Raw genomic sequence first — 25268 nt, 5'->3', positions numbered from 1 at the left:
TCATCAAGCATTTATATTGGAGGAGTTTCCTCCTTGTGTTAATTGATTGTGTTTGGGCTTTTAAACATGCACTTTCCCAGTCGACCTTATGTATATCGTCTTGAAGGTCAGATCTCCATGCATCCAGCCTATCTGAGGTGGTTTCCTTATCATGAGCCAATAGAGCTGCATAAAATAAAGAAATCTGACCTTTTTTCTCTAAGTTTTGGAGTGTGAGGCTCTCCAAATTTGATAATGGAGGTTCAGATATAATGTGTTTGTATTTTGACATGATGAAATGTTTTACTTGTAAATATTTACAAAAAAAAAATGTTTCTTTGGAATGTCATATGTTTGACATAGTTGGTCAAATGTCAGAAAACTACCATCCTTATAAAGGTCTGCCACCTTCTGTACACCTTTTTCTGCCCAGATTTTGAAACCTCCATCTGCTCTTCCTGCCTTAAAGCATATGTTGCCCCATATAGGGGAAAGACATGAGATAGGGGGAATATCTCCAACATGCTGATGAGCCCTGTACCAAATGTCTATGATATTTTTAAGGAAAGGGTTGTTTGTCATTTTTTTCAGGCTTTTGGGATTTGCAGAGAACAGATACAATTTTAATGGAAGATTGGGAACTGATGTTTGTTCAATATTTACCCAGGCTGGGGGTGTCTCTGTTGAAAAGTAAAACATGGCTGAGCGTAACTGCGCAGACCAGTAATACCATTTCAGATGTGGAAGTTTTAGCCCACCCCTTTCATATGGCAGGTATAGCAAGCGAAGTCTCAGCCTGGACTTTTTGTTATTCCAAATGAATGCATTAAAGATACTGTTTAATTCATCAAACAATAATTTTGGTGGCGGAAGAGGGAGTGACTGAAAAAGGTATAAAAACCTTGGTAACACACTCATCTTAATCATGTTTATTCGGCCAATTATTGAGATGGGCATTGTCATCCATTTATCCAAAGTCTCCTTCGCTTCGCTAATCAAAGGGTCATAGTTTTTTACAACTATGGTTTTAATATCAGGGGCAATTTTGATTCCGAGATACATAAATCCTTCGTATGCATTAATAAATGGGGTTTGTATGATTGGTTTTAGCCTTTCATCCTTATTTAAAAAAAGGATGGAAGATTTTGAGTCATTTATGGTATATCCAGAGAATCGTCCAAATAGTTTAGTTTGTTGCATTAGGTTTGGTATGCTAGCAGACAGCTTTGTTAAGAAGACTATCAAATCATCAGCATACAGAGCCAGCCTGTGTTCTTGTTCTCCTAAACGGATACCAGACAGGTCTGTTTGTGTTCTTATAGCCATGGCCAAGGGTTCTATAGCCAGTATGAGTAGCATTGGCAATAATGGACAACCCTGGCGTGTGGAGCGTTCTAATGTGATTGGCTTTGAAACTGTATTGTTTGTTAAAATACTGGCCGTGGGTCCTGTATACAAAATCCAAATCCAATTAAGAAAGTTGCTTCCAAATCCGAATCTCGGCAGAACATTAAATAAATATGGCCATTCTATCCTATCGAAGGCCTGACGGGATTCCAACGATAGCAAAGCTGTATCTTTAGCATCAAATTTCTCCTAAATTATATTAAAAACTCTTCTAATGTTGTGGAATCCTTGACGTTTTGGTACAAAGCCATTTTGATCATTATGAACCAGTTGTGAGATGTGGGGGTCTAATCTTCTTGCTAAGACTTTACAGAGTATTTTAGTATCAACCCCCACCAGGCTTATTGGCCTAAATGAAGAGCATTCTGCCGGCGGCTTACCAGGTTTTAAAATCAGTGTGATCATTGCCAGTCTCAGAGTGGGTGGGAGACTTCCATTTTGATAAGCTTCTTCAAACATTTTAAAGAGTGGGGTTATTAATTTTTCTTGAAAACTTTTATAGAATTCAATTGTGAATCCATCTGGCCCGGGGACCTTACCGCTGTTAATATTTCTGATGGCCTGTGGTATTTCTTCAACAGTTAAATCTCTGTCTAATTCCTTTTTTGAATTTTCTGCTAGGGTCGGATATTGAAGTTGGTCTAAGAATGTTTCCCGTTCCTCTGAAACTTCAGGGCATTCTGACTTGTATAGATTTTTGATAAAACTCTCTAAACTATCATTGATTTCAGATGGGTCGACTGTTAAGTTCCCTGAAGATGTAATTATACTATTAATCGCTCTATCACTCTGCATTTTCTTAATCCTCCATGCCAAGAGTTTACCAGCTTTTTCTCCCTGATCATAATCACATTGCTTTAGTCACAGTAAATTTCTCGCAGTTGCATCAGAGGATAGTTTATTATATTCAGTTCTCAAACGCAATAGTTCACTTTGTTTTAATTGGTCATTGTCAGTAGTTAGGTCTAATTCCAAAAGTTTAATCTGTTTGTCCAGAGTTTCCATCTGCTTCTTTTGTTGTTTGGCCTTTGTACTCGTGAAACTGAGAATTTCACCTCTAATGTATGCTTTGAATCCTTCCCATCTCACTGAGGCACTAGTTTGATCTGTATTTAACTCAAAGTAGTTATCTATTTTCTCCCCTACAAATTTAACACAGTCAGGGTTTTGTAACCATCTTGCTTGGAATCGCCAGTTAAGAGGATTATGGGTAAATTTCTCTATGTGAATATTCAGTGAAATTGCTGCATGGTCGCTAATCACAATGCTCTCATACTGGCATCTTTTAATCCTTGATAGAGTTCTCTTGAGACCAAAAAGTAATCTATACGAGATTGTGATTTCTGTATACCGGACTGACAGGAGAATTCTATTTTGTCTGGATTCTGCTCCCTCCACACTTCCACCAGGTTAATATCTGATATATATTGATTTATTACTTGTCTAGTTTGTGCTTTATAAATTTCTGAGCCTGTTGAACGATCTATAGTTGGGTTTAGACTGCAATTAAAGTCTCCTCCAATTATGTAGCATCCTTGTAAAGTTGATATTGTAAGAAAAACGTCTTCAAAAAATGTAGGATTATTTTCATTTGGCCCATATATGCTCACCAAATTTAATGTAAAGGAGAGAATGTTACCCTGAGCGATTACATACCTCCCAGCAGGGTCTTGGATTGTTTTAGTCATTTGAAATGGTATGGATCTGCGGATCAGAATAAGTACCCCTCTAGCATAGTTATAATATGATGCATGTATCACTTGACCAGGCAATCTATTCTTTACAAGTTTTACGTCAGATATTGTCAAATGTGTTTCCTGAAGGAAAACTATTTCAGATTTAAACAGTTTGATCCTGTTTAGAACCTGCTTCAATCTGATCAGTTTTCTTAGTCCCCTGACATTCCAACTTCTGATTTTTATATCAGACACGTTCTGGATATTGACTTGTTCCATAAGTGGTAGTTTGTGTCTTGTGGTGTGAATGTGCTCAGACCCATTGCTGATGCTGCATTAACACAAAATACATAGAGGTTCTTATAAGGAAAAGAAAAACACACAAAAGAAAAAAAAAACAAAAAAAACCTGTGATTGGCCCATAAGACTCCGAGCGCCCCACCCATACTCAGAACAGTGAACAGGGGCTCTTACTAATCCACTCTACAGAGGAGTAGCTGAACATTAAGAACCCAACTTCAAAAACCAACAGTGGTGCCCGCAAACCACGAATTTACCATATTTAACAAAATTTTACAAACCCATACAAACAGTAAACAGATTAGATAAGTCATTCAGTTATTTGACAACAGTGTCCCTCAGTAGTGTCCGTTCTGGCGTAACATATACAACGCTTTCACCATAATGAATAGTGTTGGTGCAAAACGCAAAGAAGAACAAAGAAAACTTAAATGTTTATAGTGGCATCATGAAAGCGTTCTATAGAATGACTTTTACAAACAATTTCAATTACTTAGCTGCCCTGGATTGGTAAGATAAATGAGTAACCGAGAAAGTCACATATTACGTAAATCATCTATATCTCCATATTTACGGAGTGTTGAATGGCCAAGGCCGGCTGGTTGTGTGTTTCACCAGGTGAACCGCTCACCGCATTCCGTTAATTGTCTCCGTTGTGTTTCTGATGGAACTCCTCTGCCTCCTTTGGAGATGAAAAAAGCTGAAATTCGCGGAACATTCCTTTTTCGGCAAACATTTTCCTGACGGCGTCAAATTCGGACCGTTGCCAAACCATCTCAGCTGACAGATCCTGGGCAAAAAAGAGTTTGTTTCCGTCGTGCACAGTGTTGAACTGTTTTGTGGACTGGAACACAAACTCCCAATCTTGGAAGTTCAGGAAGCGGATGATGAGTGCTCTGTCCTGGTTCGGTTTTGGCGATGCTAGGGTACGGTGGGCCCGTTCTATAGTGAAGGATCTGTCCGTCTCCAGCCATCGTGGTAGCATCTCCCGTATGAACTCCAGCAGCGGCCGTTGGCCCTCCGCACCCTCTCGGAGGCCAAACAAACTGAGATTTATCCTTTGGCTCCGGTTCTCCAGGTCATCGGTCTTTGTTTTCCAGGTAGGCGATTCGCTTCATGGCCCTGTTGAGATCCGCAGTGCTTTTTTCAAGATGTTCTTCTGCCGACATGATTCTGTGCTCTGCTTCTTCCAGTTGTGTAGCATTAGCGGCAATATTTTCCTTCACTTCTGCCATGTTGTTCTCCAAAGCGGCTACCGACGTATTCATTTCCCCCATGAGGCCACTTATACTGTCCAGTTTGGTTCCAATCCACCGAACTCGGAACGGAGTGACTGGAGTTCAACCAGTACCGCCATGAGATCAGTTGCATTGCTAGTGCTAGCGGCCTTCTCCATGTGTGAATTCAGTGGTGAATCATCAGCTTTACCTGGCTTTGGGAACCGTGCTTTCGGGTAAAAATATCACAGTCCTTAATTGTGGTCGCCTCGGACATTTTTCCCGTTCAGTTATCTGTCTATTATAGGGTTATTACGGGTTTTTAATTCAGGTTACACAGAGCATCCACGTTATGCTGCCTTCCTGGTCTGTGGCTCCATAGCGCCCCCCACACATTGTATTTTTATTGTATTGTATTAAGTATATTATTTGACAGTATTCAAAAGCCTGACCAGGGACAAAGACTGCAAATTAGCTGAAGCTAGACGTCTTATATGCATCACATTTTCCCTTTGGTTTCAATGCTGTATTCATCATCCCTGATACATAAACAATAAATAAATAAAAACGTGAGACCCATTTGTGTAAATTCAGGCCATTTACTCAAAAACATGTTGAATATTAATCCAACAGAAAACCATCAAACCTGCATTTGAACACCAACACCAACCAGACCAACAGCATTCAGGAGTTTGGAAAAGAACCTCCGTTTCATAGACATATTGGACAGACGTGTTGGAAAGGGTCCATGTTGACCTCATCATTGTGCTTGATCTGCTGCAGTTGGATGGACAGACTGAAACTCTGCTATTCTTTGATTCATATGTGTATTTAATTAGTGCTTCCTGTCGACGCCTAGATTTTACAGTGAGAATGGAAGAAGCACAATAACCCTGTAGATTTATCAAATTTATTACAAAATGATGTTTCAAATTGAAGCGAACAACCAACAATAATCAACAATGATCAACACACAGATTCAGAGACCAAATCTCGCTGTTTGCAAACAGGGTGCAGTCTGCTAAGACTGGACACAGACACATAGAAGTCAAAGAGCCTTTATACTGTGCAGGTCACATATGCATGTTTACCTCAGTTCCATCACATGTCCCTACAGTATCTGGTTTTGATTAGATTTTATTGATTTGCTCAGTATCTTCAGCATAGCATGTACAGAGTCTAAAATCATCAGAATGACAAGTACAAAGTTTAGACAAAATGCTTAGACAGAATAAATCAGCAAAAAATCATTTTTCCTCTACACTTCCTTCATATTTACTGGTCTACATCTGTTGGAATGACTTTAAGTTTGTATAGTTGAACAGTTCCACAGTGTGGTAAAAATCCTGCATGTAAACACTGATCAGCCTTTACACATGTTCATTTAATGGGTCATATATTTATGTTCATAGTTTATGGATCAGATGCTGTCACACACATATTTATAAATGGTGAAGTTGAGGCTTTAATTAGATTCAAATAATTGAATAATGACATAAATGAGTTGTTTGGTCAGTTTGGACGTACAGTTGTAGTTCCCACTCCAGACCAGGTGGTGGCAGTAAGGCTCACATTCACATTTATGGACCAACACCTGCCACACATTCAAACTAAAGGCTGAGCAGTAGAAAGTCCAGATGTTTGTGTTCACATCTACACAAGCACATGTGCATGAACACAACTACACAACAGAACTACACATCACACAAACACACTGAGGATCCAGAACCACAGAGTCCAAATCCAGCAAACAGTGGTTCAGTGAATGTGGTTTTGAAGGTGTGGAGGTGGATCAGTTTGTCAGAGGAGACTCTGTAGAAGGACACAGATCCAGCAGGACAGTCCACATACACTGAGACTGTACCAGAGGAGGAGGAGGAGGAGGAGGAGGAGGAGGAGGAGGAGGAGGAGGACTGAGGGAGGTCTGTGCATTTGTCTTCATGCCAGACACTGTATCCACCTTTATAACAGACCAGACTCCAGGACTGATCATTCCATCCAAACACACAGTCTTCACTGCCTCCTTTCCTTCTGATTCCTCTGTAAGTCACTGATACATGAACGTGTCCACTCCACTGGACCTCCCAGTAACAGCGACCAGTCAGACCAGTTGAACACATCAGCTGAGGCCAGACCTCAAATCTGTCCTGATGATCAGGATATGACTGAACCTCCTCCACTCGTTTCACCTTCTTGTTGTTTTCAGACAGTTTCAGTTTTCTGTTCGCTGTGTTTGGATCCAGGGTGAGTTCACAGAAATCTGATGGACAGAAGAAAACACAAAACAGCTGCAGTTATTGATCAGTGATCAGCTGATTGACTGACAGTCTGATCACATGACTGGGTTCAATCCAACTGTTATTGATGGATGGATCATGTGTGAGTCTGACTCTGATCAATACTGATCAATAACAGATAAATCCAGTGTTTTCTAGATGGATCTGTTGTTTCTGAGCACATTTTCACCAACAGACGTTCAATAAAAAAAGAATAGATTGAATTTTCCTGTTGGATTTTCCTGATCAGAAACAGCAGATTCAACATTTCTAAAGGACTGGATTTTCCTTCTTTGTCAAACAGAAAATCAAATGGTATTGAACAGATTTTCAGTTCTTGACACAAACACAAAGAATGGGACAAATGATGGATTTGAGCCCCAGGTTTGGATCAATTCAATATGTGAACCATTAAAGGAAGTGTTGAAAAGAACAAGTGAGTGGAAGTGTCCAAATGTGTGCATGGATTTGATCAGAGCATCATCCAAACAGTCCAGAGAGAGGCTGGATGGAGCTGACACACAAAACCATTCTGAGGTTTATGAGCAGGAATCTGCATTGAAGACAACTAGAGGATGGAGCCAGTGTTCAACATGAAGGTTGAATGTTTGTGTCATGGTTTGGACTGGGCTCACATGTCCCAACAGCTTCAGGGCTCCCATCAAATGTGTGTGTTTACAATCATGTTGACAGTAGGAAACAAACCAACAACACAAATGGACCAGTGAAGGACGGCCCACTGGAACCAACTGGTTTAATGGATCCACCACAGGACTGAAATGTGGAAATGGACTAAAAACACAGATGGGACAAATGTTGGATTGAGTTGATGAATCCAAATAGAAGAGACTGGACCCAACCACAGACTTTGATTGGTTTGTTTTATGGTTCTGATGATTTTGTTTGGTTGAATTGTTGTTATTTGTGTGGGTTTAATGGTTTTTGTGTTGATGCAGTGCTTCAGACAGACGTTTATAATGAAATCCATCCATGTGTCACAACGGGGGAAATGAGAGGACTCAAATGCACAGTACTGAAGGGAAAAAAAACACAAGTTTATTAAACAAAAATGAAAACTTAACAACGGAAAACACAGAACCGGGGACAGTGTCCGTAGAGGAAGATGGCAGAATGTCCGGGTTATGGAGTGGAATGAAGAGGAATGGACCAGCGCTGCATGGCTGCAACCCTAAGCCTTAAATAGGCTGGAGGTAACTGGCTGAAGCCACGCAGTGCCAGCACTTAAGTCAGCAAATGAGGAGATGAGGAGAGGGAGGAGCTGAGGGCCGCACAGGCACAGATCAGGACACCATGTTCAGATGGAGAATGGCCCCTGGATTATTGTTTGTACTAGTGATGTCCCCATCTGGATTTTTTTGCTTCCAATCCGATCCGATTTTTTTATGATTAGTTTTGCTCATACCGACCTGGTACCGATCTGATACTGATACTTTTTACAATGAAATTGTGATTTAAATTTGGAGTCATTTATAGGTTATTCTACTATTATTTTACTGTAGATCCCAGTTGGTCTGAATGTGGAACCTGAACTAAAACAACTATGACACCTTTGACTCTTAATAACTTTAGGATCATTTTCACTCTTTCCAATTTCATACTGTGGACAAATGTTTGCGGTTTCATAGTCGAGTGGACCTATTTCCGACATTTACATCATCCTACATTGTGTGACACAGAGTATGCGTACGCGGAGTCGTAAAAATTGAGCTTTGTGCAGACGTGTCCAGCAGGCGTCTGCTTTGGGTTCGAGTATGAGCGGACGCCCGGATCAGCCCAATCTCATGACTAAATCCAATCTTCTAAAAAATGCCAGATCAGCTGCTGATCCTGATCTTTAGATCGGATCGGGACATCCCTAGTTTGTACATTTCATTCTTTGTCCCACAGTGACAGTACAGACTGTAAATGTGCATAAAGACACTAGAGCTCTGATCTGCACTAAATAGTCTGGGACTGGACCTGAGGACTCACTGCTCAGGGTATGTGGGTCCATGTGGTACCAGTCCTGACCAATCAGCTATCAGCTCATCCTTCCACTAAACTGACTGTCTTCATGAACACTGTAGATGTTTAGAATGTGGAACCAGGTCCCAGTTTGGGTTCAGGTGGGTTTTAATCAATCTAATGAAATCACACTTACACTTCCTTGGACCTGGTTTCAACCATCGGACTCCAGCAGGATCCAACCTGAAAGGAGGAGGAGGGTCAGAGAGGTCAGCTGGAAACATGGACATTCCATCACTGTGATCCACTGAAGCTTTTCTGTTCACATCCACTAAATGGTTCCTTCTGAATCACTGACTGAGTGTGTTTGTCTGTGAACATGGGCTGGACCTTCATACAGGATGGATCCCAGCTCTGACAGATGGTTCCTGTCAGCTCTACCTGTTCTATCTGCCATTATCTGTGGATGCATCAGCTCAGTCCATACCTGACAGTGTCCAGTCTCCAGTGTGGATCCTCCACTAGAGCACACAGCTCCTGTCCTGAGGCTCCTGGATGGTTGTAGCTCAGGTCTAGCAGTCTGAGATGGGACGGATTGGACTGTAGGGCTGAGACCAGAGAAGAACATCCTTCCTCTGTGATCAGACATCCTGACAATCTGCAACACAAAACATCACATCCATCAACTGAGGATGGAGATGAGTGGAGTTGGAGACATTGAACAGAGTCTGTGAATGCATGGGACTTCACCAACAGGACTTCAATGTGTAAAGTCTATGAGTTCCAGACTCTGAACAAAGTTGAACATCAGAAGAATTGGTCTGGAGTTCAACACAAACAACCACTGACAAGTTCAATCCATCCAACAACTGCAGACAAACATTGAAATGATGTGTTGTGTTCTGTGTTGAACCCTGACCTGAGAGTGTCCAGTCTGCATCCTGGACTCTTCAGTCCATCTGACAGGATCTTCACTCCTGAATCCTTCAGGTCATTGTTGCTTAGATCCAGATGTGTCAGACTACAGGACTGGGATCTGAGAACTGAGGACAGAGCTTCACAGCTTCTGTCTGACAGGTTACAGCCACTGAGTCTGGACAAAACAAAAGGCATGAGTATAAAGTTATTGATTTGGTTGAAATGATAGATCCATATTTGAGATGTTTGATCCAACTGTTTGTTCTCACAGAGCTTTGTTGGAGGCTTTGACCACTGATAGCAGCCTCAGAAGAACCTCCTCTGAACCAGAGTATTCCTTCAGGTCAAACACATCCAGGTCTTTTTCTGATGACAGTAAGATGAAGGCCAGAGCTGACCACTGAGCAGGAGACAGTTGTTCTGTGGACAGACGTCCTGATCTCAGGTACTGTTGGATCTGATCCACCAGAGATCCATCCTCCAGTTCATTCAGACAGTGGAACAGGTTGATGCTTCTCTCTGCAGACACATTCTCATTGATCTTCTCCTTGATGTACTCAACGGTTTTCTGGTTGGTCTTTGAGCTGCTTCCTGTTGGTTTCACCAGACTTTGTAGGAGACTCTGATTGGTCTGGAGTGATAGACCCAGGAGGAAGCGGAGGAACAGGTCCAAGTGTCCATTTGGACTCTGTAAGGCCTGGTCCACAGCGGTCTGGTAGAACTGGTCAGAGGTGTCCCACTGTAGTTTAGACCAAACAGATGTTTGTTCTTCTGACAGCAGATTGACTCCAGTGTTGATGAAGGTCTGATGGACATGAAGAGCAGCCAGGAACTCCTGGACACTCAGATGGATGAAGCAGAACCTCTGGTCCTGGTACAGTCCTCTCTCCTCTTTGAAGACCTCTGTGAACACTCCTGAGTACACTGAGGCTGAGCTGATATCGATGCCACACTCTGTCAGGTCAGATTCATAGAAGATCAGGTTTCCTTTCTTCAGCTGCTCAAAGGCCAGTTTTCCCAGAGACTCAGTCATCTTCCTGGTCTCTGGATTCCAGGGTGAATCTGTCTCAGATCTTCCATCATACTTGACGTTCTTCAGTTTGGCCTGAACCACCAGGAAGTGGATGTACATCTCAGTCAGGGTCTTGGGCAGTTGTCTTCTATCTGTGGTCTTCAACACGTCCTCCAGAACTGTAGCAGTGATCCAGCAGAAGACTGGGATGTGACACATGATGTGGACGCTTCGTGACGTCTTGATGTGGGAGATGATTGTGTTGGTCTGTTTCTTATCTCTGACCCTCTTCCTGAAGTACTCCTCCTTCTGTGGGTCAGTGAATCCTCTGACCTCTGTCACCATGTCCACACACTGAGCAGGGATCTGATTGGCTGCTGCAGGTCGTGTGGTTATCCAGAGGCGAGCAGAGGGAAGCAGGTTCCCCCTGATGAGGTTCATCAGCAGCACATCCACTGAGCTGGACTCTGTCACATCAGTCAGGATCTGAGTGTTGTTGAAGTCCAGAGGAGGTTGACACTCATCCAGACCGTCTAAGATGAACACCACCTGGAGGTCTTCAAAGATCCAGATTCCTGCTTCTTTGGTTTCAGTAAAGAAGTGATGAACCAGTTCCACCAAGCTGAACTTCTTCTGTTTCAGCACATTCAGCTCTCTGAAGGTGAATGGAAATATGAAGTGGATGTCCTGGTTGGTTTTGTCTTCAGCCCAGTCCAGACTGAACTTCTGTGTGGACACTGTTTTCCCGATGCCGGCCACGCCCTTTGTCAGCACTGTTCTGATTGGTTGATCTCTGTCAGGTGGTGTTTTAAAGATGTCTTCACATGTGATGGTTGTTGGTGGTCTGTGTGGGTTCCTGGATGCTGTTTCAATCTGTCTGACCTCATGGTCCTGGTTGACCTCTGTAGCCCCTCCCTCTGTGATGTAGAGCTCTGTGTAGATCTGGTTCAGGAGGGTTTTGGGGTTTCCTGCTTTAGCGATGCCCTCAAACACACACTCAAACTTCTGCTGCAGGTTACGTTTCAGTTTCCGCTGCTGAGCTCCAGACCGACTTCCTGAATGCAGACCCAGATCAAACCATCAGTCTCACAGTAAATCCAGTATTTTCATCTGTTCAATCTGGACAGAATGGTCTTACTGCGGTGCAGACGCTCAGCCAGCTCCTCCTGCTTCAGCCTCCTCAGGAAGTTCAGTGTGATCTGCAGAGAAGCCTCGGAGCTCCTCCTCTGCTCTTCATCCTCATCACTCAGACTCTCTAAGGTTTCTGGGTAATCTGGACTCAGAACCTGCTGGAACTTCTTCAGTTCGTTCTTGACAAAAGTGCAGATGTTCTCCTCCAGCAGCTGGAACACAAAACATGATGAAAGACACAAAGTCCAGCCATGGACCAAAGCTCAGGTCCATGTTGGACACAGTGATGTCCACTGGTCTGAAACCAGCAGCAGGACATGATTGGACAGAACAGATGGACCAGTAGATGTTGGACATGTACACACCTGAAATATGGAGTCCAGCTGAGTCTGATCCTGTAGACCAGTGGGAACCTCTGAGCTCTGCTGCTCCACTCTGTGGACCAAACATCAACAATGAGCTCATATTATGTCTGTCCACACTGACACCAACAGGTGGACACACCTGGACCACAACATGAGTCACATGACCCCCTGTAGTGGGAAAGGTGTCCTGGTCCTTCTGATCCCACTGAGAAATCAACATCTGAGTGAGTTTGGAGCTGGTCAAGCTGGTCAAGGCGTCAAAAACAGTGGAAAACTGAATTCAGTCCAAAGCACTTGAAGGTTTTTACCCTTCAGCTTTAATTTCAATACATCATCAGCAAACATGAACCAAAACAGGCCATCCATCATCAACTCAAACCCACTCCACACCATACTCAACCAACCCACGAAAAACTGAAGACAGCTGAGGCTTTTGTACACAGTGCTGCCTCCAGTGGAAGGAGATAGAACAACTATACAAGCATTTACACTCACAAGCTATAAAACAGTGAATGATCCAGGACCAAAACCCAAACTATACTCTACATAAATATATATACATACACAACAGGACTATCCAACACTAAAATACCAGAGCCAAATATAGAAATGAATATTTCCATGAAACCATCAGCTCAAAGCCCTGCTCAAACTCACCTGTGTGTGCATCACCTGGGTGGAACTAGAACTGGTCCGTCAAGCCCCCGGGGACTGTTTGGGCCCACAGACCATTCCCCCAGGAACACCACACAGGTCCGTTTGTGTCTACCGTGCATTTATCAGTTTTATATGAATCCTTTTCTGTGGGTCCACGTCCAAACACCTGCTATATTCAGTATTTCCTTCATATTCGGCTTCTGTTTGGAGCTCTAGACGGCGCAGAAACCCGGCTCCCACGGCTGGGCACTAATCCCTCATCATAGACGTACACCGACCAACAGTTGAATCATTTTAGAAGTACTTGAATAAATAGTTGTCCCTAACTGAAACATGTGTTGTTCCTTTCCCCCTTAAGTCCAGACTAAACCAGTTGTCTTTAAACATCTTCCTTTGTCCTTCAATAATACAATCCAGTTCTCCCCATGCTGAACATGCTAACGGCGGCTCGTCGTTCCAGAGCTTCACACTCACTGTTTGAGTTGATCAACAGGTTTAGTTGAGTTCAGTTGATCAGGATCCCCATCAGACACATCATGGCAGCAGGACTGAACTGAGTTTAGTCACAGAAATGTCATTTCAGACACTGAAGAACATTTACTGAACAGTCACTTTAAGACTAAACTAAGGGACACCTGTCAGCCAATCAGAATGCAGAAAGGTCAGTAACCATGGAGACGCCTCTGTGTCAGGAGGGAACGTCAGTTTGGTTAGCAGTTCTAACGTCTATTTATTTTATACTCATGAAACCTTTAGACAATAAATGATGTGAAGAATCTGAAAATGAACCCGTTCTAAACCTTCAAACTAAAGTCAATATTTCATATAGATTTAATAAACAGTCGACACATCCAACATTTACATCAAACTTACGTCTCTGTGGAAAAGCATAGTGGTAAATCCATGGACCGGTCACTCCTGAAGGACACACAACTGGGTCCAGGATCAGGTCCAGAGGACTGTGGTCTCTGATGGATCCTGATCATCAGGAAAACAGAGACGATAAGAAAATGATCAATACACTGAAGATCAATCAAGTCTGAATCTGATCAGAAAACTCACAGATCAAAGATCCATTAGATCAGAATCATTGAGTTCATTCTACGTTAATCAGGTGATGAATAATGATTGAGTATAAATCACTAATGTAGTTCCTGTATTTGTTGGTCAGATGTTCTTCAGTCCAACCAGGTGAATCTAATGACAGACTGTTTGGACCCGTGTGTCCACAGACAACCATCAGATTTGCACCCAGCTGATGGATAGACCTACTACTGTATGGAAACATGGCACTGAAAACTGAAGAGGAACACACACAACTCTACATCACATGAGTGAACCCAATTCCAGTTTCCTGAGTCCTGGAGGATCCGTTCATCCATAGAGTCTGTGGTCGGATCAACATTTACATACAAGTGGTTTAGTGTGGCACTGGGGTCTGAAGGTCTGAATGAGGACCACCTACACTGACTCTGATGAACCATCCTGTTGGAAGAAAATAAATAAGTCCTTGGAGTCAGTACTCTTCATGGACACACAGCTGGGTCCTGATCCTGGTCCTGGTCCTGGTCCTAGTCCTGGTCCAGGTCTGTGAATAGTGATGTCAGTGGTTTTAGTGCTGAGCTCTGACATGGAGAACAGTGGAGGACAGATCCAGATGGTGGTCTCACCTCTGAGCTTTGGGGGGTCTGTCCAGTCCAGGTCCAAGTCCTGAGGGGGTCCTGTCGGTGGTCTTTGGGGGAGGGGCTCCCTCCTCTCTGTCCTCACACTGATCCATTCTGCTGAATCCACATCAGTCACACGACAAACCCTGAAAACAGCAGAGTTTGAGACGTGGTTCTATGATGGAGAAGAGTCCCATGTGGACCAGCTGTTCAGAGATAAACCAGACTCAGGGTTTTGGACCAAGACGTGCGTCCCACATCTCATATGGTGTGTGTTAATGTAGATGTGACTTCATGAAGGTGTTTGTGGTGAGTGTGAGTTGAAGTGTAATGGCTGATCCATGTGTGTTGGTTCTGCTGTAGTTCTACTGTCAGACCACTAGATGTCCTCCTGGAGCTGATGATGAGACCTGAAGGGAAGGACAAGCACAGCTGATCCTCAGAGTCTAGGACAGGGGTAGGAAACCTGTGGATCTGGGGCCACATTTGGCTCTTGGGCCCTTTTCTAGTGGCTCCATGTGGCTTTGTCAAAAACATATGGAACTGAATAACACTAAGGCTTTTTTTCACATTTTGCTTTTATTGTCAGAACCATAAAGTCAATCTGATGTTATGCAGCTGTAAAAATGTGGAGTATACTCCAAATGAATCTAAAAATAGAAGCAGTAGAAGTAGTAATAGTAGAGTACTTTGTATTTTATGACACTGACAGTATTCATCTGTTTTCTCCATTGCAAAGAAAGTATTCACATACCAGTAATTTTTTGCTGCACAAAACAATAATGGCATTTTCTTTTGTGTAGTTCTGTAAATGCACCAAAACTTTGATTTATTCTCAACATATTCCATGCAAACTAGTCCTAAAGAGCTTCTTAAACAGTCACCACTTTGAGGTAAAACATATAGGGATATGTTTTGGCTCAAGACAATTTTGTTTTTCCATTTCTGTTCTAAAATGGCTCTTTAGAAGTAAAGGTTTCTGACCCATGGTCTAGGAAGAAAATCCAACAGGAAATGTTGAAGGTGAACTGGTTTAGTCTACTGGTTTACAGTCTGACCAACACCATGTGATGATGGTTTCTCAGATTTCCATTCAAACCTGAAGGACTAAACTGGTCCAGACCAGAGGTCACATGACCAGAGGAGACGTTCAATCACCTATAAAACATAAACATCAGGTTGTGATTCTGAACTGTTCACTGCTCATGTTCTCCACTGGAAACCTGCCTAGAACCTTTAATGACTCTAATGTTCTGTAGGTTTCAGGGTCTGGACTCAAACCTAAACATGTGGTTTATTTGGACGTAACAGCTGATTGGTTTAGATTTGACGCCTGAGGGTGACGTCAGAGGTCAAAGGTCAGAGTGTTTGATCCTCCAACAGGAGTCCTCATATCTGTGAAATATGTTTATGTTTACGCATTTGGCAGACGCTTTTTTCCAAAGCGACTTACAGGGGAAAACCAATTAAATCACTCAATCAATCAAATTTTATTTATATAGCGCCAGATCACAAGAAAGTTATCTCTTGACATTTTATATATAGAGTTGGTCAAAACCAGACTCTAAGTCAATTCTACAGAAACCCAACAGAATCCTCCAGGAGCAAACACTTGTGACTGGTGACAGTGGCGAGGAAAAACTTCCCTTTAACAGCAGAAACCTCGAGCAGACCCAGACTCCTGGAGGATGGCCGTCTGCCTTGACCAGTTGGGGTTAAAGAGAGAGAGTAGAGAAGGGGAAAAAGAGAGAGCGATAGAGATAGGGACTGGGGGAGAGGGGGAGTAGGGGGAGACACATGGAGGCGGTTGAGGATAAGTGAGTGGTGATGATGAGGGCAGGGAAGAGGCCGGACCACCGCAGCAGGTCCAGAGATAATCGTGAAAGAATCTGTGGTTGTCCTGGGAAAAACCTTATTAGAATATTTAAAATGGAATGTTTGAAAGTGCTAGGACAGGAGGTGCTCTCGGAAGAGCTGGGTCTTCAGGAGCTTCTTGAAGATAGGCAGGGATGACTCTGTTCTTGTAGCACTTGGTAGAGCGTTCCACCAACGTGGAACGACCCATGAAAAGAGCCTGGATTGTCTTGTACAAGGTCTGGGACCACCACACTACGTCCCCAGACGAGCGGAGTGGTCGTGGGGCGACATAAGCTTTTATTAGTGCACCTAAGTAGACAGGAGCAGACCCACGGAGAATTTTGTAGGCTAGGATTAAGATTTGAATTTGATGCGGGCAGCTATGGGTAGCCAGTGTAACTCAATGAGTAAGGGGGTGACATGTGCCCTTTTAGGCTGATTGAAGACCAGACGCGCTGCTGCATTCTGGACCATCTGTAGTGGTTTGACAACACAAGCTGGGAGGCCCGTTAGAAGAGCATTGCAGTAGTCAAGACGGGAGATAACCATAGTCTGCACCAGGAGCTGGGTGGCCTGTTCGGTTAGGTATGGCCTGATCTTTCTTAGGTTGAACAGAGTGAAACGGCATGATCGGGTGACAGAGGCAACGTGATCCGTGAAGGTCAACTGATTATCAATCATGACTCCCAAGTTACGTACTACACTGGTAGGAGCCAGAGGTATGGAGTCAATAGTGATGGAGATGTCCAGCTGTATGGTTGGCTTAGCTGGGAAGACCAGCAGTTCAGTTTGGACAGGTTCAGCTGAAGGTGATGGGCTTTCATCCATGCAGATATGTCAGAGAGACAATCTGAGATCCGCACTAAGACTGTGGAGTCATCAGGTGGGAATGACAGATAGAGCTGGGTATCATCAGCATAGCAATGATATGAGAAGCCGTGTGAGTGGATGATCTGACCGAGTGAGGTGGTGTATATGGCAAAAAGGAGGGGGCCCAACACAGAGCCTGGGGGACCCCCGTGGTGAGGCGGTGAACTGCTGATGTGTGCCCTAGCCAGGACACACTGAAGGACCGACCAGTAGGTAAGATTGAAACCAGGAGTGTGCGTGGCCTGTGATGCCCATGTTCCAGAGTATGGATAACATAAATAATATGTAAATAACTCAGCTGTTCAGAGGAACACAAAACCAGGACAGTGTGTCTGTCAAATCCCACAGTTTGTGGTGTTTTGGTCACATGATGCTCAAACTGTTGAGTCTGTGCGGTTCATTCAAAGCAGATCTGGATCCGTCTATTACATGTCCCACTGAAATGGACTCAGTCCATATTTTAATCTGGTGTCGTACACGTTTCATTTCCTTCTGTTTACAGACCTACTGTAGTCCAGCTCTTTGATCCACACTGATCTCATGAAATCCTGTTGTATGTCACACCAGTTCTTCTGTCATTTGGCTGCTATACGTACGCAGTTTTGTCATTTTGTGTGTTAATCAACACCATTTGATCACATGTCAGTTTACGCCCAGATCTCCAGTTCACATAACCCTAACCCTCAGTGTGTGGTGTTTGACGCAGAGTGAACATACACATGGAAAGCTTATAATGTGAACAGAAAACACGCCAATTAATGCCAGTTCAAAGTGGTTTGTATGTTTATGTGAGTCGTGATGTCACGTTGCTTTGATGCTCAGCCCTGGTTTGAGTATTTGAAATGATTCTGTCTGAAGTCATGTTCCGTTGACATTTCCCAGTTGCTAAAATCGTAGAACCCTACACGTGCTCTAATGGTGCATTCCAAAGTGTTGGGAGGTGGAAGATTCCGACATTCAACCAGATAAAATGCATTGGAACGCCTGTCGAAGCTGGAAGGTCCTAGTTGCAAAGTGGGACCAGATTGAAGTACACCGACCTCACTGCGACGCATGTGTGTAAGTTCACAATGATAAAAAACAATGTATCATTAGCTCATGTGTCATTTGTGGTCTTCCATCTGGTTTGCGTATATGAGAACACTGTTCTGTCCACAGTCTTCAGTACCAACACAAATAGGAGCTTAGATCTGCCATCTCCATATTTGTTTGTGTTCAACATGGATGGTCTGGAATGCTTTGAGGTGGATGGACTTAACTCCAGGTGCCATATATTCCACCTCCCAGCACTTTGGAACGCAGCATTAGAACATGGACTCAGTGTCAGCTGGTCATCCACCACACCCACCTCAACACTAGAGTGGGCGGAGCCTTTAAACAGTGCCCCACACTATGGAATGACGGTGCCAATCACTTTAAATTGTGTTGAGTCTTTTCCAAAGCAGCTGCAGACCTTATTGTTTCCACAGGCTTTGAATGAGCTGTGGGTTTTCAGACCATGTTCTTTAGTTTTTCTGCCTGTGGACGGAGCTGTGTGTCTGTGGATCCTACTTCTGATCTGACTCTAAAGCACTTTGTCAATTCTTTGTGTGAAAGTTCCATATAAACAAACTTTACTTACTTACTTCTGATGGATGTGGGACAGGGAGTCCAAACCTTATGGGGGTTCAGCTGGTCCACAACCACCTGAGGCTCAGAAGTGGTTCAGCTACAGAAACACCAACAGGAAACACTTTGAACCACTTCCTGTGTTTAAGTCTTTCTCCACCAGTGATGAGATTTTCCGTCAATCCGTGTTTTCACTGAGGAGCAGAAACAATGACAGACAGGAGGAAGATATGAGAGACATTTCTAGTGGACATTCAAGGAGAAGACAGTTAACCAGACGTGGGACAAGACTAAGGACACCTAGTGTTCATCTGTTAGACAGTGTGAGTTCAGATTGTGGCTGTGGACACAGAACAGATTCAACACAGATGTGGTTCAGCTCTATAATGTCAGCGGGGACACAGGTAAGACTGTCATGTCGGCTGTTGGACTTTGTCTGTCTTTTCTGTTTTGTTTTTGTCGTTTCCTGTTTATTTTGTTAAGTTTCCCTCATGTGTCTTGTCTGTTGTCTTTACTTCCTCTCCCTGACCGTGTTCACCTTTTCCCTGATTATCAGACTCCTCCCTGATTATCTCCACCTGTGTCTCATTGGCTTCCCGCCCTCCTGTGTATTTAAACCCTCAGTCTTCCCCTGTTCAGTTGCCAGTTTGTGCTCTACAACTAGTTTGTGTTCACTTACCAGCGTTTCTTGGATCCTGTTCGTTTGTCTGCCGTGTTTGACCTGTTTTCGTCCCTCGACCATCGATTCAGCCTGTTCCTACCCTGCCTGCCTGTTCCCGACCTGGTTCGTTTACCCGACTCTGTCTCTGCTGCTCCTTTTGTTACCTCAGCCTCCAACGATCACCTGTGCTTCGACCTCCGCCTGGATTACTACTGTGAGTCAGCCTGTCCCCCATGTACCGTTGCTTGTATGACTGTCTTTCTGTGTATGACCTGCTTGTTTATTGACCACCCTCTGTCTGTCCCTAGTGGGGATTCCGTTGGGGTTTTCCCGGCTCGGCCCAGCCGACCGCCTGTCGTTATCACCCACAGCCCAGACGTTTATCCCCGGAACCAGAGGCTCCACAGGATTATATATTCTCTGTGTTGTTCCATTTACCCTGTTAGTGTTTAATAAAAACACTAAACCTTATTGGTTTCTCCTGGTCTTGCTTTGGGTTCAGCCCTTGTACTCAGCCTATTACAAAGACACTGTGTTTATTTGGCTTTGGATGAAATAATAAATACATATACTGACAGTCAATAGAAACTTTGAGGTAGAAATGTCTGCATATTTCTACTTGTAGGGGGGTTGGAATTATTCATTGTGGATTTATTGATGACTTGGTGCTCAGGTAGTTCAGATATGATGAAGTTGTCATGTTGTCATGGTTCATTACACATGGGTTGGTCTGTTTGCAAAAGTGGACCAAATACACATTGAGCAATACTCAGTGGGTCTGTGCACAATTTGAGGATTGGTTTGAAGGCCTATATAAAAGGCCCAAAAAGGCCACCACTGTTAGTCCAGTGAACAGCATCATGCCACGTCTATCACGTGAACGTCTCCAGACACTGGGTATGATGGAGGCCGGTTTGAGCTCCAGTGATATAGCCAGGCCTATGTATGGGCTGTTCCAACCCACAATCAGAAACCTGGTTGAACACAACACGACAGGCTCTGTTGAACATAGACCGCATCCAGGGCATGAGAGAGAGTGACAACTGCAGACCAGGACCGCTACTGTTGGGACTTTGTGTTTGGCAGGTGCCATTTTCTTTTGTTTTTTTTTTGTTTTGAAATTATTCTTGGAACTTTAGAGTTTTGTTTCTGTATGCCAATATCCTAAACAAATGATTCATATAAAAAATTCCAGTTTAGGGTTTCAAATAAAAATTGTCGAAAAATATAATCTCAAAGTTTTCATTGACTGTGAGTGTATATTCATACATAGATAAATAACTAGATGTCCATAGAATTATTTACAGATCGAACACAGCAGGTGGTCCAACAGGAGGACGTGGTGCAGCCAAGCAAAGGCCACAAATCTACAGTATTTTGTGCATTTGTTTCTTTTTTTCTTGAAAATGAGGAATATGGAAGTGTTTATAACAAAAGGCTAAACTAATATGTGAAGACTCAGAACTGATGTATGTAAATATGTAAAGTTTATAAGGAACCTGGTGCTTTAGGAGATGTTCAGTGTACAGTCTGGTGTGGTTTCCCCTAATATTTTGTGGAATATTGGGATATCTAAGAACTGTTTATTATTAATGTTATTATTTTATTTAGTGATATTGAGTACAGTGTTACTGTTTGTAAATAAAAAAGAGTAAAAAATGTAAATGAAAATCAATTTTATCTTGAAAATCAATATCTTTGGGAAAAAAAAAGCAATTTTCTCAGCTTTTTGCTCAAAATTTTATTTTTTCCTGAAAATGACCACTGTTCAAATGTTTATACCTCAATGAACAAATAAAGATAGAATAAAATAGTTTTTTGTGTTTAAAAGTTTAAGTTCTGTTCTTTCTTTTGATGTATTCAGTGTTCACATACTCCTAACACTACATTTTCAGTGGGCCTTCAAAGATTAGTGAATATGACCAAAACAGGCTGGGCGCTGGTTTGCAACTCACTGTAAAATGCTCTGGCAGAGAAAGAGTTAAGTGTCCGTTTCTGTGGCGCAGCATTAAATCAAAACCATCGTCACGAAGCACCTGAGTTTCACATCCACCATTTTGAATAGAATGACTGTTGATTTTATCTGGACTTTTACTGATGGTAAACACACGGTCCAGTCCAATGGAAATAGTCCAGAGGAGTTTTATGAACCAGTGAGGAGAAAAACCCTGAGCCTCAGAAACATCAACAACACTGAGTTCAAGCACTGAGCTGCACATCAGCTTCTACTCTGAGGCCTGGTCTGATCACAGTCACTTCAGACGGACTCCAACACATGGATTAAAGCTCATCCAGTTTCTGCTGTTTCTACTGAAGTAAAGAACCCACAGTGAAGGAGGTGAGAGTCAAACAGGTCCAACCTTACCTTCATGGAGAGACGCACAGACTCACAGCTGCTGTCGTTTGAACAGGAAGGAGAAATTAAACTAACATGAAGTGGATGAGGAGGAGACAGAACAGGTTTCCACCAGGTTTTACTTTTTTTTTTTTTTACATTTTTTACATTTTTGTACCTGACAGACTGTGGTGACTGTGGGGAGGTGTGGTTGTGTGTTTGCAGATTCCAGTCCAGGCTTGTACTTGAACTTGGACTAATATTAGTTCAGTCCTAATCCAGTGGTTCTCAAACTGGGGGGCGTGAAGGCTTGTCAGTGGGGTCATGGGATCACTCCTGGGTGTTTTTTTTTTCTTTTTCTTTCTTCAGGTTAGAACATGGATCAGTGGAGCTCATGTTTTAGTGTTGGATTGGTTCCATTTCCATAAACATTTCCAGACTGAAATGTTCATAAAATGTGAATAAACTGATCAAATCTGACCACCTGAAATGTCTAAAGCAGGGGTGTCCAACTCATTTTAGGTCAGGGGCCACATTCAGCCTAATATGATATAAAGTGGGCCGGACCAGTAAAATAATATAAACACTAGGATAAGAACTTATGAGTAAAAAAAGTAAATTCTGTAATGAAAATGTTTACATCTACAAATTGTACTTGAACATAACATGAACAAATATGAACAATCTGAAAATTCATTTGTAAAATAAGTGCAATGTTACAGTATTCCACCTCAGTTTATCATTTATACATGTGAATCACAACTTAGAGATCACAGTGGATCTACAAATACACCAACATTTAATAACAGGCAGAATATATTAAAAGTCCACATACTTCTCTTCAGACATTTCAGATATTCACATTTTTTGTAAAAGGCTAGTCTGTAAATGTCAACATTTTTGTGTAATTTTACAGTTTTTTTATACTAAAACAAAGAGACAAATTTACAGTTTTCATTATTTATAGGTTATTATGATAGTCTTTACTGGTCTGATCCACTGTAGACTGAAATGAGCTAAAGTGATTTGAACCTTGACTGTTAATATCTTCAGTGTAATTTTTGCAGTTCACATATTCATCCCTTTGGTGGGCCCGATTTGGCCCCGGGCCGCAGTGTTGACACCTGTGGTCTAAAGTAAATCCAGTGGAATTGGACCAATATTCTGCCTGTTATTAAATGTTTTGGGTCTTTGCAGATCTAATCTGTACATATAGAAATGATAAAGTTGAACCAGAATATTGTTCAAATTGCACCGATTTTTTAGAAGAAATGTCTTTTTTTTCGGTTATTGTCATTTCTTTTGTTTGGATAGTTTGTGCAGGACACAGCGTTATAAAAACAGCTTTGTTCACTTTTGCCATCAACTGAGCTTAATAAGAAATAGTGACATTGCACTTTATTTACATATTTTAGTTATTTATCCTATTTCTTTGCTCTATTTATTATTATTGTGACTTCTAATTTTTAACTTTTATGTTCTTATCCAGGTTTTTATACCAGAGACTGTTTTTATCTTCTTGGAGTTTTATTGTGTTTTATTACCTCTGCCAAGGAGGTTATGTTTTTGTTTTGGTTTGTCTGTCTGTTTGTCTGTCTGTGTGTAAGATAACTCAAAAAATTAAAGACGGATTTTGATGAAAATTTCAGGAAATGTTGATACTGGCACAAGGAAGAAATGATTACATTTTGGTGGTGATCGGGGGGGTGGGGGGTGGGACTGATCTGCCTTGGTGAGGTCTACGCTCTCTGAGTGCTTTTCTAGTTGCATCTTGTTTTTATTTACTTGATCTTAGTTATTTATTTATTTAATTATTTTATTTATCCATGCTGCTATACTGATGAACGGTGGAACACTGAGCACTTTTGTCTTGACACTCGATCAAGTACCTGCTGAACAGGTTCAATGTGTGTTTTGCTGTAATGCCAAAAGCTATCACTGTGTCTGCAAAACAAATCTACCCACAGGTACAAATAAAGGAACCTCAAGCATAAATGCAAATATTTTCAGAATTTCAGGTTGTTGTTTTTTTTGCACAAAACCATATAAAAAAGTGAGTGTTTGTCATTGTTGGTGGGTTCTTCTGTTCTTCTGTGACTGGTTATGATCCACTGGAGATCCAAGTGGGCTGAATGTGGAACCTGAACATACATGAGTGGGACGTCCCTGGACTAAACCAAACCTCTGTGCCACCGTTAACCCTCTGTTCATCACTGTTCCTTCTGTTTCTCCTCAGTTGGATGACGTCCATCAACGTTCAAATCTTCTGGTATTAGTCAGTGTTTCCTCCTAAATGTGTTCTAGATCAGGGGTGTCAAACATGCGGCCCAGGGGCCAAATCCGGTCCTCCAAAGGGTCCAATCCGGCCCCTGGGATAAATTGTGAAATACAAAATTACACTGAAATATTATCAATCAAGGATGTTAAAATAAAGTGAGGTTAATTAATTATGAAGTGGATCAGAACAGTAAAATACTATCATAATAAACTATAAATAAGGAAAACTGCAAATTTGTCTCTGTTTTAGTGTAAAAAATGTAAAATTACAAAAATGTTCACATTTACAGACTAGTCTTTTACAAAAAAAAGAATGTGAATATCTGAAATGTCTTAAGAGAAGTATGTGGAACTGTAATAATATTCTCCCTGTTTTAATGTTTGGCGTATTTGTAGATCCACTGTGATCTCTAAGTTGTGATTCACACGTATAAATGATAAACTGAGGCATAATATTGTTAACATTGCACTTATTTTACTAAAGAATTTTCAGGTTTTCATAATTGTTCATATTATGTTCAAGTACAATTTGTAGATGTAAACATTTTAATTATGGAATTTAAAGTGCTTTTGTGTGTATTGTAGGATATTTAAGATTTAAGTGTTTTTGTGTGTATTGTAGGATTGTTGAGCATAATTAAGTGTATTTTTGCGTGTATTGTAGGATATTTAAGCATATTTAAGTGTATTTTTGCATGTATTTTTGGATTTTTAGCATAATTAAGTGTATTTTTGCATGTATTTTGAGAATAATTAAGGTATTTTTGCATGTATTGTAGGATATTTAAGCATATTAACTGTATTTTTGCGGTGTATTGTAGGGTTTTTGAGCATCATTAATTGTATTTTTGCGTGTATTGTAGGATTTTTGGGAATAATTAAGTGTATTTTTGCGTGTATTGTAGGATATTTAAGCATATTTAAGTGTATTTTTGTGTGTATTGTAGGATTTTGAGCATAATTAAGTGTATTTTTTATTTTATGGAATGTACTTTTTTCACTCCAAATTTCATCCTATTGTTTATATTCCTTCACTGGTTCGGTCCATTTAGATCATATTGGGCTGGATGTGGCCCCTGAACTAAAATGAGTT

At 41.9% G+C, this 25268-nt stretch overlaps 1 protein-coding gene and 1 long non-coding RNA gene across 2 annotated transcripts in view; both read right to left on the bottom strand.

Annotated features, from left to right (window-relative positions):
* Positions 1 to 10003: 10003 nt before the first annotated feature.
* The window catches only part of LOC115429150 (protein NLRC3-like), a 34528-nt gene continuing 19263 nt past the window's right edge, over positions 10004 to 25268 (bottom strand). Inside the window, exon 4 of the mRNA XM_030148398.1 lies at positions 10004 to 11782. Within this exon, the coding sequence (XP_030004258.1) occupies positions 10004 to 11782 (1779 nt within the window). The remainder of the gene's footprint in view (positions 11783 to 25268) is intronic.
* LOC115430279 (uncharacterized) lies at positions 12856 to 14588 on the bottom strand. Its single transcript, XR_003936915.1, has 3 exons — positions 14574 to 14588; positions 14369 to 14491; positions 12856 to 13881 (listed from the first exon to the last, which is right to left on the bottom strand). It is a non-coding gene; the product is annotated as an uncharacterized LOC115430279 (long non-coding RNA).

The sequence above is a fragment of the Sphaeramia orbicularis genome, chromosome 12 (genome assembly GCF_902148855.1).
Source record: "Sphaeramia orbicularis chromosome 12, fSphaOr1.1, whole genome shotgun sequence".
In the NCBI taxonomy this organism is placed as follows: Eukaryota; Metazoa; Chordata; class Actinopteri; order Kurtiformes; family Apogonidae; genus Sphaeramia; species Sphaeramia orbicularis.
This window is presented reverse-complemented; position numbering and strand designations above follow the sequence as displayed.